The 18,504-nt window shown below is 35.2% G+C and overlaps 1 protein-coding gene across 5 annotated transcripts in view; it reads left to right on the top strand.

Moving 5' to 3' along the window:
- Positions 1-18,504, top strand: part of SMAP1 (small ArfGAP 1) — a 190,165-nt gene that overhangs the window by 69,123 nt on the left and 102,538 nt on the right. For all 5 annotated transcript variants that reach the window (XM_047103213.1, XM_047103208.1, XM_047103211.1 and 2 more), the window contains 2 exons: positions 1,329-1,414; positions 8,959-9,034. In XM_047103213.1, coding sequence (XP_046959169.1) covers positions 1,329-1,414; positions 8,959-9,034 — 162 coding nt within the window. The remainder of the gene's footprint in view (positions 1-1,328; positions 1,415-8,958; positions 9,035-18,504) is intronic.

Below are 18,504 nucleotides of genomic sequence, written 5' to 3'. Positions count from 1 at the left end.
ACAGTATTTACATGTTAGCTCTCCTCATATTCATGCTAGTATATGTCATGATGTAATAGAGCCTCTGACCTTGTACTGTCAGTTCACTTTACACAGTTTTCCCCCTTACCTTATATACCTTTGGTTTTATTTTGTGTTAGCTATATAAAAAAACCTCATTTCTTTTTCAGTTTTTCTATCCATTATATTTCCCAGCCCCCTATTAATTACTTCACTTTCTTATGATCTCTCTTATTATCTTGTTTACTCTGAGAGAGTATGTTGAGGTGGGTGGGATAGGTATCCAGAAATGAGTGTATATTAGTATTTTGCATACCTTACAACTCAGTTGGGATAAAAAAGTCACTGTATTTTTTTTATTTGAAGGAAGATGGTTCTATGTCCACTTGAGGGCTACAACTCAAGGTCGATGTCTGGAAATCTGTTAGACCTCGGCTGTCTTCTTGGAGATGTGGAGTGTGTCTAGGAGATCAGAAGGAAAAAGAAGGGATTATACAAACTGATCTTTCTACCAATTAAAACATTTTAAGGAACCCAAGCTCTATGTAAATGATGTAAAATAGTAATAGAATAATATTTTGTTTGTAAATGTTTAGTTTCTAATGTAATAGAATGTCCAGGAAGTATTGTTTGGCTAATCCTTACTCACAGAGGATACTGAAACTTAGTTAAACTGGTTGAAGTGATTGTCAGATTATTTTATGCCTCCTGAGTAGTTCTTATTTTTGGGGCTTGCAGATTTTAGATTTTAGGGAGACTTTGGGCCATCACGTGCAGGTTTTTTGTAGGGAGGGGATCCATAGCTTTCAGCAGAATCTTAAAGAGGTTAACCCCAAGGAAATAAACCCTCTTTAGAGTTTTAGGTTAGCACTATTTCTTTTTTATCTACTCTCCATTGTGATTCTGATTGTAAATCATGAAAACTCAGGAGTATTTTGAAACTCAAAACAAAGAAAATTTGGTCTTGAGCTGTTACCGTTGGAAATGGTGTTGTTCAAGTGGTGTATTTAAAACAATAATAAAACTGCCCATGAACTACCAGGAAATTACTTTTAGGAAGATGGTATTATTTTCACAGAAAAAGACATTAGAAAACTATGGGTCCACATAAGTTGAGTAAATGTGAGGAATTAAACATATACTTTGAACTTTAGTAATTTCATAGTTGTGATTTAAATTATTTTCCTTAGAAAATATATCTTGCAAATAATAAATGTTACCTGGTATTTGTTTGTATATATGTGTGTAGGTATGTATATGTATGTGTATATGGGAATTACTTTTTTTATATGAGTAATGAAAATACTTGATTTTTCTTTTTATTTTAGTGCATGCAAGATATGGGAAATACTAAAGCAAGACTACTCTATGAAGCCAATCTTCCAGAGAATTTTCGAAGACCACAGACAGATCAGTATCCTTTAAACTTTATTTATTGTGGGTTTAAAAAAAAATTAACTCATTTTTATACTTCATATTTTAACTGTATTTAGAAAGTTGTGAACTTTACCATGATGTTATTTATTTATTTATTTATTTATTTAAAATATTTTGTTATGTATTTTGAAAGAGAGAAAGAGTGTGCACGCATGAGTTGGGGAGAGGGCAGAGAGGGAGAGAATCCCAAGCAGGCTCTGTACTGTCAGATCTTGGAGATCAGAGAGACCATGTAGAATAATACTAGTATAGCCTTGAAATGAGCAATGATGAAGTTATAAATTAGTGCATTAAGAATGGACAAGAAGGAATTGGGAAGATTGCAAAGAAATTGGGAAAGCAGGAGCAATTGGATTAGATTAAAACTGGCTCTGTTTCTGAAGAAGATACTGGGATGACCCCAGATATTAAAGCTTGCCTGAGGTTCTATGATGAAGTAAAACATATTCCCAGACAGAAAGTATTCAGTACCAGATGAAGGTTGAAGGGTCAGAAAGGAAAGGTGATAAGCCATGCTTCATGGCTTTGGACAGGTTCAGGTGTCTGTTGGACATATACATGGAGATCCCCATTTAGCTGGAAACATGGGTCTGGACCTCAGAAGAAAGCAGGAAATTCAGTGCAGATTATAGAGTAATTTAGCATGTAGGTAATACAAAAGTTTTGAGTGAAGTTGTGTTTACCCGGGGCAGTGGTCCTGTATTCTTTTTTGTGTGTTTTATTAAAAATCTTGGGAATGCTGTTTTCTTTCTCCTCTGAAAAATGGAGGCCTAGGGCAGAACCCTGGAATAGAGCATGGCAGAAGGAAATAGAGTAGAGCAAAGAAGTAATGTCCTGGGTTTTTACCAGTTGCTTGCTAGTTGTATTTATTTCTCTTCTCTTTGGTTCTCACCCCACAGGCTGAGTTGACGCTCAAATGGAAGAATTTTCTTTCTGTGGAAGTTTGTTTGTGTGTGTGTTGGGGTCAGTTTGGTTTGAGTTGTTTTTTTTTGGACTTCTCTTGAAGATTACAGGGTAAATTCTTGAAGTTCTTGAAGTTTTTGGTAGTATCCTTTATTTGGTATCTTGTGGGTGAAAGTGGCTTCCAAGTTATTTAATATATCATCATGATTCTGTATTTTCAAAGAAGTCTTGAAGGTATTTCAGAAAGGACTGGATGTAGTTTTTTGGTATTCTCTTACATTGAACCGGTTTTTTTTTTTTTTTTAATTAATTTATTTTGAGAGTGAGAGAGAGGAGGGTAGGGGCAGAAAGAGAGGAGAGAGATGTGCAGAACCCAGTGTGGGGCTCATTCTCACGAACTGTGAGATCGTGACCTGAACCAAAATCAAGAGTTGGATGCCAGCTCCTGAGCCACCCAGGCACACCTCACATTGAAATGTTCTATCCACTGTTTCATATATGTTGGTAGCAATACTATTTCTTCTCAAATAATTACCATCAATTTTATGATGAACCTTATAGAAATAAAGGATTAATGAGGTAGTGAGTTATTAATTCTGTTATTATTTTTGCTGATATATTTTTAAATGTTTGGTACTTACCTAAAAATTTCAGGAGAGATAAGATTTTTACAGTGAATTGATTGGTGTTTGGTATCATTACATCCTCGACCTTTGACACACTGAAGATACAATGTTGTGAACAGCAGCTGATGTAGCTTTACTGCTTAAAATAGGTTAGCGGTGTGCTAGGCACTAGCTTGGCATTTTATGTACATTATCTTTTTTTTAATTCTCTAACTCAGTGAACTAGAGCGTAATATTTTCCCTTTTGAGGGCGTGGAAAGGTAGGATGTTCAAAGAGTTATTAAGAAATTTCTCAAAGCTTCCAGACTTTTCCTCCTGTAGATGGGCACTTGAATATTTTTAAATGATGATAGTCTGAGTAAAATCAGTTTTGCCACTTTTGAGTCTTGATGGCTTTCAACAATAGATAGGCTTATGGTTTGGGACTCTTTGCAGCTAGATCATAAGATTTAGATATAGATTTTAGCTTCTAAGTAGCTGGTGTGATTCATTTCGGGCTTTTGGATTATGTATATTTTTGCTAACGTGTGCTCAAGCATGCTTATATGATTTTTCAAACTAAATTTACTTCTTCTAAAGCATTTAAAAATTATGGTCATATTTATATGAGGTGTTGACTTACTGTTCACAAAAAGATAATCTAATGGTTGTCAGAAACTACTTAAAGAGGGATTTTGTCGAAACAGATTTGATGACACAAAGATGACCACTGCGAGTTTAAGATGACATGCCCTGGGCCATGAGACCAGTCCCTATATCCAATATAATACTGTGGCCTTAAAATTGTTTTTACCTTAAATATTATAGCAACATCACTTTATTCCCTTTTTTAAATTATGAAACATTGTGATTTTATTAGGGAAACTAGTAACAAAACTAGTCCCTGTTCTTTATTTCACGAATCATTCTAAATTTCATTGTTCTTAGAAAAGCCTAAAATTGCTGCATTTTTATTGATTTAAACATTGTTGCCTTACCCCTAGAGGCAAATGGAACCAAACTGAGTAAAACTCACATAACATGGGCCTTACTGAATTCTTAACAAGATTTGTCACTTTTTAAAAGCTTTACAATTTACAAAGTTATGCAAAAGCTGCTGTGAAAGTACAATTTCTCATGTGGGATGTGGTTAATTATAGGCTGCATGTACCAGTGCATGACAAATGATAAAGCTTTACATTAAGCTTTTCATTATTAGGATATTTCATCTTATCTAAAAACTTTAATTACTTCAGTTCCATGAGGTCTATTGTGCACCAAAGCTAATCAGCAGTTCTTCTCCTTTGAGCATTTCAAGATTTTACTGCTGTCAGTGGGAATGTGTCTGGAATTGGAAGATTTTGTTCTTTGGAGTAAATATTAATTTAATTGTCTTTTAAAATGGTATCTTTAAGAAAAGGAAAACAATATCCAATTACAAATAAATACATGTTAAAATACAAAGTAATGTTAAACTTCTGTGGGGCTTGTATAGTATCATTTGTTAGTTTCGAGGACAGGAACAATTAAGGGTGCTGTACTGAATGTTTTGTAACTATAGGCATGGGGAAGACTCTGGGGTATTTGTTTTTGTTTGTTTATTAAATCCGGAATCAACCACTTAAACTTAAATTGTTAATATATTCCTTTCCCTGATTTCCTGAAAATATTGTTGTTCTATTTCTATTTTTTTTGGTTATATTATTGATCTGTCAGTATAACTAAATCCTTATGTCTCAAATGACACGTAGAGAATAGAAAATGAAGATGAGTATTGATTGTTCTCCAAATTCATTTGTCCTTTTATTGTTTCTCAGTTCATCTATTTAAACTTGATGACGTGCAAATCATCTTAGCCCTGAACGTGGTAGTTGTTGTTCATTTCTTCCCTCAACTGTGATAATAAGAGCTAACAATTAAATAGCACTCACTATGTGCCATACACTGTGCTTAGTTCTCTATACACACTAGCTTGTTTAATTCTTATAATAATCCTGTGAGATGAGACTTTAGTGTTATCTCCAGTTTAAAGGTGAGGAAACTGAGATACAAAGTTATATAACAACAAAACCTAACTTCATTTATTGAATTCTTACTGTCTTTTAGGTACTGCAAAATGCTTTATATTTATTATTCCCATAACTCTCAACAACTTTGTGAGTTGAGTATTATTATGTTTTTTTTTTTTTTTTTTTTTTTTTTTATTATACCTGGGTATGGGTTCAGCAGATTAGCTGACTTCAAGGTAACAATAACAAGTGCCTACTGGTACCAGAAATGAGGGTGTATGTTGGAGACCATCTTCTTTGAGCCTTAGTACTAGAGTCCACATATAAGGCAAAACTATTGTCAAAATGTCCACTGAAAATTCCTTAAGATGTCTGTAATGATAATTTGTAGACACAGAGACTCTATAACTCCAACTTGTTTTGCCCTTGTGGGCAAAATTGGGATACAATTCAGGAATCAGTAACTGCAGGCTTATGAGCCAACTCCTCTTTCTGTAAGTAAAGTTTTATTCTCATGCCCATTAATCTATGTATTTTCAAGGCTGCTTTGGAGCTACAAAGGCAGAGTTGAATAATTGGAGCATAGACCAACTATCCTTCAAAGCCTAAAATATTTACTGTCTGGCCCTCTAAGAAAAATTTTGCTGATCCTGGGAATAAATCATTGTTTCTTTAGGTGAATTAACAATGAAGAATTGGCATACATTTGGGACCTTGTACAAATATACATAAAGACCCTATGATATGTTCTTGCTTTAAGAGGTACATAGGAATGGATAGCAACTGAGGACATAAAAATCATGTTCCTTAAATCATGGTCCTTTCTCAGATGACTCCCAAGGAAGTTAAAAAATGCACTTTGTGGTGGGCTTTGATTGGTTTTTGAAAAGTAATATTTAAGGGGTTCCTGGGTGGCTCATTTGGTTGAGTATCCAACTTCAGCTCAGGTCATGATCTCGTGGTTTATGGGTTCGAGCCCTGCGTTGGGCTCTGTGCTGACAGCTCAGAGCTTGGAACCTGCTTCACATTCCATGTCTCCATCTCTCTGCCCCTCCCCTGCTCATACTCTGTCTCTCTCTCTCAAAAATAAATAAATGTTAAAAAAAAGTAATATTTAATAATAGGAAGACCCAAGTGAGTTCTTCTGCTCTAGTGATTATTTTAACTTAATTAATTTAATCTTAATATCCTTGGAAAACAACTCAACTTTCATCTCAGAATTTTAGGAATTGCTTACTTTTTAGATAATTTGTGAGAAGGTTTCTTATAAGCAGAACCAGATTCACCTAAATTTGCATTATTTATATAAAATATATTAAATATAAATTAAGATTTCACTGATAATCTGTTATTTCTGCAAATTTACAGCAACATGTATTTTCACTAGATGTTTGTATTGTTTTTCACTCCAAAAAATTGTAAACTTAAAATATTTGTCTTTTTCAAATTTAGTATTTATAAAACCATCATAGTTTTCAGTATTTTAGTTTTACTGTTGGTTAAACTATTTTATAAGCTCTGTTTCTAACCTTAATGAGTTTTCTCTCTAATGGTAATTTTTAAAATCATAAACAGTGATCTTTGTCACTGACATTTCATAGATAAGAGTACTAAATCTTTTCAAGCTTTAAGGTGTAGTATACTCTAAACAATATCTAAAATGAGTGTTGTTTCTGTCTTTAAGAAGGAAAAATATTAGTATTATCCTCCTCTCTGATATTTAAATATAAACATTTTAATATAAGAATTTAGATTTCTAAAAATTTTCTGTAGTTAAAAGAATAGCTGGATATATATACTGTATTGTATGCTATATAATACATATTTAACTGTAAATATAATTGCTGCTAAAATACTTATACAAATTTATAAATATATATATGAATAATAAATATATTCCATATCATCTGAAATGAAAAATGACCTCAGTCTAAGTGAAGTCTATTTTCTCTTTTTGTGGAAGTAAGTAGTTGTCACTAACAGTGAAAATTGCTCAGTATATCCACATTCATACACCTAATACAAAGGGCCAGATTTTTGATTGTTTCATTTTTTCCTGTTAGATAAACAGAAAAATGTAATATTGAACTTGTATTTACAGTCATGAGCTAACTTAACATTTAGCTGATTTACATGTGAAATAGTTGGAGTAAAATAACATTGCATTTTATGAAAATCTTGGCATATTGGCTGCTAAAATTTTCACATAGCTAAATAAGCAGCCCGATCACATCTTTTACTTAAAACGGTCTCCCAGGCTACTTTGAAAATACCATCAGGGCACCTGGGTGACTCAGTCGGCTGAGTGTCCTCGGCTCAGGTCATGATCTCGCAGTTCGTGAGTTCGAGCCCCGCATCGGGCTCTGTGCTCTCAGCTCAGAGCCTGGAGCCTGTTTTGGATTCTGTGTCTCCCTCTCTCTCTGCCGCTCCCCTGCTCACGCTCTGTCTCTCCCTCTCTCTCAAAAATAAGTAAACATAAAAAAAGTTTAAAAGAAAATACCATCCAAATTTGACAGTCTCTAGATTTTAAAAGTATTTATTAGCATTAGCACAAACTAACTGAATGGTTCACAGATGAACTGGTGATGATCAGGAACATTCTGAAAGGTAAATGCCAGATATTCCTGGTTTTGAATCACAGCTCTCTCTTGTACTATAAGAATCCCAGAGAACTTTTTAAACTTTCTATGCCACACTTGTAGTTGTGGAATGGCACCTACCTTACAGGTTGCGAAGAGGAGAAGCGGAGATAAAGATCACATAAAGTGCCCTTCACAAACTGTCTTTAAAAATGGCTTTCAGTCATTCAGTTTACTTAATAAATTAAATGTTTAGATCTCCTGTCTTGCCTTCCCTTGCCCTCTTTGAGTGCTTTCATAAGGCCTCAACTTTTTAATATCCACTGTATATTGGTCTGTCATCTATGATCTGTTGCCTCAACTGTCAATTTAAAAGGCGTTTATTAACTTCAAATAAGGAGTTATTGACTGAAAATGTATTGTTTTACTGCTTCAGGTAACTTATCTTTTGAATAGAATGATGTCTTACTGGGGATCTACAGAGAGATTGTATTTCAGTGTAATTCATTTCCTTTGTAATTCTGTGTATTTTATTTTATACAATTAAAAGCACCGTCCCAGAAAGAGTTCGCAGGCTTTGCCTGACGACCATAGGGGTTCGTGGTACTAAAAAGGTTATGAATCTCTGTCTGATGGAAGAATTCCCATTTTAGTGAAATTCAGTAAAGCAGTGATTGAGAGGTAAGAGAAGTCATCACTATCAGATAACTCAAAACTCTCAAATCCCACTAGAAGTGGATCACTCTGTCTATGTATAAGGCTAGTCCAGCCAACTTCAGAAAATTAAATAGTACCAACTTTGGTTGTAGTTTCTTGACTTCCCCATTCCTCAGCTTTGAAAGAAAAAAAATGTCCCCCATTCTTCTGATATACAGGGAATCCTCTATAATGCAACTAGGAGAAGCCTGTGGGAAAGAACAGAAGTATTGAAATCACAGTTGTTTAGTTTTTCCCAGTTGCTAATTATTCATCTGTGATGCAGAAATAATGTACACATGACTGGCTTATGGAAGGATTAAAGGAAACAAAGTAGGGACAGTAGATAGCACACAGTGTCTGGTATGTTGTGGGCACCACATGGCTATTAGTTTCCTTATACTGAGAGTTTAAAATGAACTTTAATTGAGTTTGGTTGAAGGTGGAGGTTTGGGGAGTGTGGTGGTATTGAGAAATGTAGTTACTTTTTTCCCTAGAATTGGGTTGGGTGGTTTTGTTGAATGGAGAAAACTTCCTGAAAGGGATAGACTTTGGTTGGCAGAAAGAAAAGTAGGTTACAGAGTTTAGTTGCAGAAATAGTGTGAGAGGAAGGCATGGACTGGGGAGGAGGAAAATTGAATTTAGTGTGTAGGCTTTGTGGAAAGGAATGAATAAGGGGATTGTACGTGCCACTGAACTCATGCTTTTCCTTAAGTTATCTGTTTTCAGAGCAGTGGAATTTTTCATCAGAGATAAATATGAAAAGAAGAAATACTACGATAAAAATGCAATAGCTATTACAAATGTAAGTAAAATCTTCATCTCTATTACCAATTGATGTTTGTTGAATGGATCTCAGACTTTTTAACATACAGTGCAGCTTAATTTTTTTTTATTGTAAAAATATACTTACAGACTTTTAAAAATTTGAATATTGGAATTTTTTGTCACATGTTTATGAACTCTCACAAAGCAGAACTCTTGATTCAGAAAAGAACACATTCTAAGTGAAAGTCTAGTAACTGTTAAATGTCATTTATTAAGTTAATTTATGAAATTTTTAAAAAGATAAGATCACTAACTGAAAAAGAGGGGAGAGAAAATTATTTCACTCAATTCTGGAAATAAATGAAAAAGAAACAAGGCACTTTATCCTCCCTTTACGCTTTAGTGGATGTGTCCAGACATATGTATATTAAGACATGGCATTTTAATTGATTACTATCAAGTATTTTGATACCTAATAGTTGAGACCTTACTGTAATGATCAAAGTATTGTATCATTGTTTCTTTTTAGTTTTTTTCTGATTAATTTTTCTCATTCCAGTTAATTACAGTTTAAGGCTAATTGTCTTTATTGTTATAGACATTTTTTGGCCTTTAATTCCTAGATTAATAAGCAAGCTATAAAAGATTAATCTTGTGGTTAAGTCATCTATGTATCAAACAATTTGGAGACAATAATTTCATTTTGTATACAAACTGGGTTTTTCTTTTCAGTCCATACAGAGAAGCAATATACTAAAAAATTAATCAAATTCTAACAAAATAAGGATATTTTGATCATGAAAAAGTCTTGTTAAAAATGTTTAAAATATCATTAATGTGTATTTTGAAACAAAGACACCCTTGTGTAAGAGTTTGGACTGCATTGAATACAGGAGAGGAAGTCTTTTGAAAGAATGGTAAAAAATTGACAGTATTGAGAATGATATTTATAATGTCCATAAAACAGTCTAATTGTAGCACTATGGGGAAAAGCAAATGGGCTAAGTTTAAAACATAAGTAATATATGTTCATATGAAATTTTAAGAAATCATTTTAGTTTATTTTATAAAACATGGCTTTACATTAAATACCCTTTTAAAAAAACTAAACATTTTTGTTCTTTTTTATTATATCTATATTGATAGTATTTTTTTATCTTGACAACAGTTTGGGAAAGAGTTTTATGTAGTAGTGTATAGGAAAACAGTTTTATCTTTGGATGGTAGCTGTTGCTGTGGAATTCTGCCCCCCCCCCCCCCCCCCGTGTGATAATGGTATTATGTTCAGTTAAGAGGATTTCTTCATTCATTAACAGATATGTACTGGGATAAAATATTTAGGAATTGAGTGCCAGGATATCTATAATTCTTTTTTTTTTAATATATACTTTTTAATGTTTATTTTTGAAAGAGACATCGTGAACGGGGAGGGGCAGAAAGAGAGAGAGGGGGAGACATAGAATCTGAAACAGGCTCCAGGCTCTGAGCTGTCAGCACAGAGCCTGACGTGGGGCTCGAATTCTGAACAGCAAGATCATAACCTGAGTCGAAGTTCGATGCTTAACCGAATGAGCCACCCAGGTGCCCCTCTGTAATTCTTTTTTAAAAGTTTGTTAAAATTTCCTGCACCTGAGAACACTACTGTATTAAAAAGGGGTCATACACAGTCCAAAGCTTGGCACTTCAGGTGTATGTGCTCTTCTGTTGTGCTCTTCTGTTGTGTTTTGGCTGCTCTTTCCCACTGGTCAGTCCTCTGCAGAACTCCTTGCCTGCAGTGAGGGAGTGTTTGGACATTTAACTAAGTGTGCTTTGATTTGTTTGTTGAAGTAACCCTGGATAAAAAAAGGAGTGGGGAAGCCTGATCCCAAAAAAAGAAAAAAGGAAAAGGGAACAACAAAAAAACCCAAATACATAGAGAATCAAAAAACTAAGTCTGATTCCAAGTAAAGAGAAAGAAAAAATAGAAAAAAAAAAAAAAGCAGAAGAGAAAAAATAAAAGAATGCAAAAGCCTGATTCCAAAAGAGAGAGAGAGAGAGAGAGAGAGAGAGAAGGAAATGAAACAAAGTAAACAAATGAGGAACTATGAGCCTGATTTCAAACAAAAGGAGGAGGAAAACAACAACAAAAAGAGTTGTCTGTGGGTGCTTGAGGTTGCTGGCTGTGCTGGACTGGAGAAGAGGCCGGTTGCATTGGCTACGAGTCATCTCGCCCTAATAAATAAGCAGTTGCCAGGCACAGAGGGCGGGGTTTGGTGTAAGTGGGTCCTGCCTCCACTGGGGGCTGCTGTGTTGTTTTCTGAAGTCCCACTGTGTTGGTGTTGAGGGGAAAGTGGTGCCACCCCAATGTCTCATGCTGAGACCAGGGGTTTCAACCCCCACTGTTCAGGCAGCCTTCACAGAATAGAGAGGGAAGTCAGCTTGCCCTGTGTCAAAACTCTTGTGCGGTTTTTTTCTTTGGCATGCGGTTGGGATTCAAATCCCAAAGTATTAAAGGACCCCCAGCATGGTGTGGATCTGTTCCCCTCTTCTGGAATAGAGCCTCTCTGCCCTGTTGATGAAAGGCCTTTGGCTGGCACCTACAGGGTCTTTTGTCTTGGGGAGGTAATAAACTCTCGTCCATAAGTAGTCCAGGAAGGGGACTATTCTCTCCCAGTGCATCCCGGAGATCGGAAATCACTACACTATGCTATTCACTCTGGGGCCAGCTCCCTCCTCCCCAGGAAGACAAACCACAGCTTCTCTCCAGAGAAAGTCATGGACTTGCAAAACATCAGAGTTTCAGCTCCAAAGGCTATTTGCAAAAAAGAACTTGGATCCTATTTCTCGCTCTCCATCCAGTCCATGGTCCAGAGAGGTTTTCCTCTTCTGCTAACTCGCCACACTATCTCCTATCTCAACCCCTGTCTCTTTCTCTCCCTTTTGTCTCTTCATATAAAGTGTTCTCTCCCCTCTGTGGCACTGCTGTCTTTCTCTCCCCCAATTCACATCTACACACCTTATACCTGCCAAGTTGTCTCCTCAAACTGTGGAGACCCTTCTGCCACTCTGCAGACCAATTTCCTGGATGTTCCAAGTAATTTGACCTCAATACAGCTGTGTTTGAGGGACAAGTAAAGCCCAGGATCCTCCTACTTCTCCACCATCTTAACTTCTCTCTCTCTTAACTCATTTTTTAAATGGTTCATTGAAACCTGGCAGCTGAGTGTATGTGTGCCTTTCTGTGGAGAGAGAGAACAAGCATAACTAATGTTAAAATTTGATAAATATTGGCAAAGTTTATAGAGATATTCATTCCCTATTTTTTATATTTTTTGTAGGCTTCAGAATGAAAAATTTAAGGTGAAGCGTTGTGTATTCTTGAGTTTATATTATTCATGTAGTGAAAATTTAGAAAAGTTTACAAAATTTACATTCAACCCAAGGGTTGAATCTATTCATTTATATGCAAAATGATAATTTTTTAAAAGTTTATATTCTAGTAAGTTTAAAATATTCCTGTTTCACAGTAATCAATCTGTAAGTAACTAATCTTATATGTCACTAAGAATTACATTACATATTTATATCCATTGTCTTTAGGTAATGGATTAAACATTCATTCAAATAGTTTCTTATCACTTGTGGTCACAGTCTCCTAGTATACTAAACCAAAAGAGCATGTACCTTTGCTTTTAGAGAGAGTTAATTTCATAGTGAGGATGAGATTAGGTTAAAAAAACACAAGACAAAGTATAAGTATCTTATATCTAAGGTACTTGAGCATTAGTGCATTTAAGGAATATCTAAGGAAGGACAGTTTGAATACTAACTGTGCTAGTTATACTCTTATAAAGAGATGTCATGAGTGACTATGAAGCTTGATATGACTGTTACCCTGATATTAAGTGGCTCCAAATTGCTTTACCTTTACAGCTTTTGTGTCTGATTTTTATAGTTTTTTGGTCTTCTCTTGTTTTAGCTGGTATTTTTTAGTGTTGCTGTTATTATTTTCTTATTTTAAACAAGAGTAAGGGCCAGAAGATTGATGCTGGTTTTCTGTGTAAGGCAGTCATTTAATTTCTTAACCCTTTTTTAAAAAAAAAAAAATTTATTTTTTAATTTAAATATTTTTTAAATATTCATTTTTTGAGATAGAGCAAGCTGGGGAGGGGCAGAGAGAGAAGGAGAGAGAAATCCCAAGGAGGCTCCTCCCTGCTAGCGCATAGCCAGATGTGGGGCTTGAACTCAGACTGTGAGATCATAACCTGAGCTGAAACAAAGAGTTGGATGTTTAACCCACTTAAGCCACCCAAGCACACCATTTCTTAACTCTTAAAAAAATAAACTGATACATTTCTTGCCCTTCTGAAACATAAATATTTTAGAGCATTGTGGCAAAATACAGTACAATAAACTATAGGAAAACAGTGCCAAAGGGTTTTGTCATTTTTCTATGATACTGCCCCCTCTGCCTGCCAGGCTATTTAATGAGTCTGTGAACTAAGCCCCATAGGAATCCATCATGTAGAGTATGAGAAGCTAAGATGCTACTTCCTTCATACCCAGAGATTTATTTGTAGTCGTAAAAACTGGCTTCAGCTAGCTGTTAATAAATATGGCATCTGGTCATATATACATGGTGCTTCTGAGAAAGCAGGAAGGGATATATGTGCTGCTTTGTGGAGGGAGCTTATGGTATAGGGTATATGGTTTGAGTGCCGTGTGGTACCATAAGTGTGAATTAAGGAAGGAAGGTTAAAGGGAAAATGCAAAGTTTAGATAAGACAAAAACAAAGGAAAATATGTCCCAAGTAGAAATTTTTTGGTACTACAGTCAGTATTGTTTTGTAGCCTTAAAGAGAAAAAAATATATTTTATTTTACTTTATTTTATTTTGTACCTTTTTTTATTAAAAAAAATTTTTTAATGTTTATTTTTGAGAGAGACAGACCGTGAGCAGGGGCGGAGCAGAGAGAGAGGGAGATGCAGAATTCCAAGCAGGCTCCAGGCTCTGAGCTGTCCCTACAGAGCCTGACACGGGACTCGAACTCACGAACTGTGAGATCATGACCTGAGCTGAAGTCATATGCTTAACTGACTGAGCCACCCAGGTGCCCTATTTTTAAAGTAACTGCATGGTGCTGGGCACCAGTGTGGGTGGGCATAGCATAGCAACCCTCACTCATATCGACCCTCAGTACTTCCCTTCCTCACTCCTGAGATCTGTGCTAGCCTCTCATTTTGAAACTAGTTATAGAATTCAGAGATTGGCTATTGAAGTTCCCTTGGATTGTTTCTTCCTTTATTTGTTCATTTCATCATTCAACAAACAAGCATTGAATGTATACTATGTGCAAGGCACTGAGATTGAAATGACAATCTTTGTATAATGCTAGCTTACTCTCAAATATTATCCATATGTAATGTACCCATACAATGAGCTATATTCTAAAACACAAAGTAGTATCTGTTATAATAGAAGAATAAAAGTGCTATGGGAACACAAAACTTAGGTAGCATTAGTTAATTTTCACTGGGAGAATTTTTAAAGGAGGTATGTTTGAAATTATCCTGCACAGAAAAGTAGGATTTCAGCAAAGAGAAAATGGGCTGAGTGTTAATGCAGAAAGGACATCTCAGGTTGAAGGGACGTTTTATCTCATCTGTGCCAAAGTAAGATAAGGAGGAAAGTGAGTTCAGGTATATTATTTGGTATTTGGGTCTGGTGAGTAGTCCATGAAACTGTGTTGTCTAGTGAGTGTAAAAGGGGAGTATACAGCATGGGTAGATGATGAGAAAATAAATGTATGAGGAAATAACTCTTGAAAGGCAAATAGTGATTGTATGGAAGATTTGAGTGCCAGACTTCTGTTTTTGAGTAAGACATGGTTATTGTATTAATTTTCTCTTGTTACTTAACAGATTTCTGGAAATTTAGTGACTTCAAACAGTACAGATTTGTTTTCATACAGTTTTCTTTTGGCTTAGAGTCTGGGCATGGGTTAGCTCAATTCTCAGCTCAGGATGTCACCAAGCTGAAATTAAAGAGTTGGCCAGGGTTGTGGTCTTGTTTGAGGCTCATTGTCTTCCAAGCCCACGATTGTTGTCAGAATTCATTTCTTTGTGGTTGTATGACTAAGGTCCTATGTTCTTGCTGTCAGATGGGGACCACTCTCTGTTCCTGGGGGCAATCCTCTGATTCTTAACAGTTAACCCCATATTATGCATAGCAGCTTATTTCTTCAAGACCATTGAAGAATTTCTCTCACACTTCAATTCTCCTATTTTAGGAAGGGCCCTGCCCCCTTTTAGTGGCTCACCTGATCAGGCTAGGCACACCCAGAATAGTCTCCCCTTTGATTAATCCATCATTAAGTATTGGGATCTTAATTACCTCTGCAAATTTCTAACCTTTGTTATGTAACATTCTAGTTAAAAGAGTCCATCATAATCGCAGTCCTGCCCATACTTAAGGGAAGGGCATTATATAAGGTATGTATACCAGGGGGGTAGGAGTTGGGGTGGCCATCCTAGAATTCTTACCACAGTGGTACACAATGAATCTGACCTCCATGCTTGTTACTTAATTGATTGATAGGAGAATTTGAAAAACTTTGTGTAAAGAAATCTGTTCTTTCTTCCTCTCCCCTTCTCCTCCCTAACCAGTAGTGAATCACAACTGGAAGCACAGTGATTGAGTTGCTAGAAGATCTAGCAGGTCTTGAGTAGATGGGGCTGAACTCTGCCATATTAATTGCTCTTTTTCATCAGCTTTTCTCTCTCCCTCCTGCCTTCTCCCTCACTCTCTTCCCCTCCCTTTTCCACCCTCCCTCTCACTCCCCCACATATATTTTTATATTCACATTATTTATTTGCCATCATAATGATCACAAACAAAAAGAAAGTCTAGTAGAGCAGTAAAATGTGTAGATAACTGTAGCTATTTAATACTGACTGCTTGACTTCCTTGGTTTTGTCTTGGAGAATAGTTAATAATCTTTGGGAGTTGGTGACTTTAAGATGAGCACTTGCTTGTTGTTGTTTCAGTTTATCTTACATATTGCTCGCCTCCTTTACCACTTCTTATCTCTCAGAAGCAATCTCTTGAACTCAATTTGAATTTGAATTTGTAGCACACAAAGATTTTAATTCTCCTGTCTGAATTTCACATGAAGTTACTTTTGTAATCAATTGCCATATAACTGAATATTATATAAGAGTTTAAAAACAAAAGTTCACTTGTTTTGTTATGTATGTGTATGTATATAAAGACTAATAGTTAATACAACAGAAGTAAAATTAAATTCATTATTTCAACTTAGAAATTATTATAGAAGTAATGTTTCTCTATTACTATAAAAGTGAGTTAGCACTAGTAATTTTTTAAGCTCTGTTTGTAATTGATGATTATATAGTTATTTAAGATACATGAGTAATTTCAAGGCTGTGAGTTGCAGTGAGTTTTAGATGTTTTCTATTAGGGATGAGAAACTTAGGTGAATAATTAGGTAGTGAATTAGTATTAGTATAAAATAGCAGTTTCAAGTTGGCTTTCTTTGTTAATTCTTTTCATTATAATTTTAGTTTCCTCATCTGTGGAATAGAAATGATCATGGTCTCTGTATTTCATAGTACTGTAAGAGTTAAATAAGATAAGGCATGCTGCATTTTTAAAAGGATACCTGGCACACATATTTAGGATGCTTAATAAATATAACCTATTGTAATGATTATATTGGAGGAAGGTGATAGGAGGTTGGAAGTGACAAATGACTTGAAGCAGGTAGATAATTAAGAAATTTGAATGCTAAAACTTAGCTATAAGACTTTAGATCACTGGCACAATTTTGACTTAGAGTTCTTTGATTAATCCCTCCATGCTTTAGTCCGCCCTTTAATTATGGTCTGCCAGTGACTTGATGTGGCAATTAAAGGACTTGTATTTTGAAAGTTTTCCAAAATCGACATTTCAAGTTAGTGTATTTCAAGTTAGTATATTAAAATTTTCAAGTTAGTATATTATGCAAAGATTTTCAAGTTAGTATATTAAAATTTAGGCTGCTTCTACATATTTGGTGGCTATCATTACTTAGTTAAGTTTTATCAAAATCTCTTAAGTGGCCTATTGATGAGTTTAATTGATGTTGTCTTTTGTATGATTTATTTATTGGTTCAATAAGTGCATTTTCAGGTTTTGTGTCAATTATATGGACATTGGGAATCATACTTTTAAGATGATTTCTGGACTCCTGAAACACCTGAGCTTTGCAGTATATTGAGAGCTCATGAGATAGCCATTTGAGAATTGTTATGATAAAATCTCCACTTGGAAAATATATCCAAGAGTTTCCAACGTGAGTTTGAAACAGTGTATTGCTAGTGATTAAGCCATAGGGCATTTCCCAGTGGTCTTACGCTTTTCAGTATTTTGGAACACTGGATTTTATTTTATTTTGTTGAAAGAGGTGGTAAGTGTAAAAAAATGGATCAAGAAAATAATGTGATCTTTTCTTGAAAAGATAAACATTTTGCCTTATGGCCTTCAAATATCATATTGGCATTTTTATAATACTTCATACCTTTCCAAATGTATTTGCTCACCTTATTCTGACAGGTGGGAGTTGGAAACCTGTTTTGCCTGATCAGTTTTTCTTTTGTAGGAGGTGAGTTTATGCAGTTGTATTGCTTTAGGAGTTTCTTCACATACAGTTTACTTTGGTGGTGGCCTAGAAAGAACCTCTGGGCTTAAGAATAATTAAAAGAAAGACTCTAAATCATTTATTCCTGAAGGATATTTTTACTAGGTTCCCACTGTGTATTCTCTCATGGATGGAGGGATTGAACAGGAGAGAAGGGTAAGGAATAGAGGGACATTCAGTCATAACAACTGAATTTACTGACACTGCCAATTTCCAGCGAAATTTTCTAAGGTCCAAGTCTTGTTCATTCTCTCTATAAAAATACCACAATCCAGTGAAATGGTGCTAATGTGTAGTTAAAAAATAAATTCTGAATTTTACAGTAAATGTAGATAACTTAATATGAGATTTCAGAATAGTATGTTAGCAAGCAGCAAACTTACAAAGGACAACAATAACTGCTGAGATCGAGCCTCTTTTTGGTTCATCCTCTGAGATGCTCCCTTTCTCTTTTTTTGGTTTCCTTTAACATTCAGAAATATTTATATAATGTAATGTGTAGGAACTATATAAAGCTTCTAATTAAGGATATTGAGTGATCCGATTTGCATTTGAGAATGTCATAGTTTGGAGAAGAGTAAGACTTGGGACAAGGAGGCCAGTTTGGACTAATCTAGGTGACAGATGATGGTACTTTCCTATTAGGGTGCTTAGTGATGATGGCAAGAAGTAGTTTTAAGAGGTTTAGAACACTCGAGAATATCTAGTTTTCTTTGCCTCTGTATTTCCCCCCCTGCCACTCCCCCCCCCTTTTTTTTGTTCTCCTTCATCTATCTCTATGTTCTTTGGTGTCTCTTGCTTCTGATTGTCAATAATTGACCTCTGTTTC

Source organism: Lynx rufus, unplaced genomic scaffold, assembly GCF_022079265.1.
Source record: "Lynx rufus isolate CCGP_SWC_20201006 ecotype Redwood Valley unplaced genomic scaffold, mLynRuf1.p SCAF_6, whole genome shotgun sequence".
NCBI lineage: Eukaryota > Metazoa > Chordata > Mammalia > Carnivora > Felidae > Lynx > Lynx rufus.
Note: the sequence above shows the minus strand (reverse complement) of the source record. Positions and strands in the feature narration are given on the sequence as shown.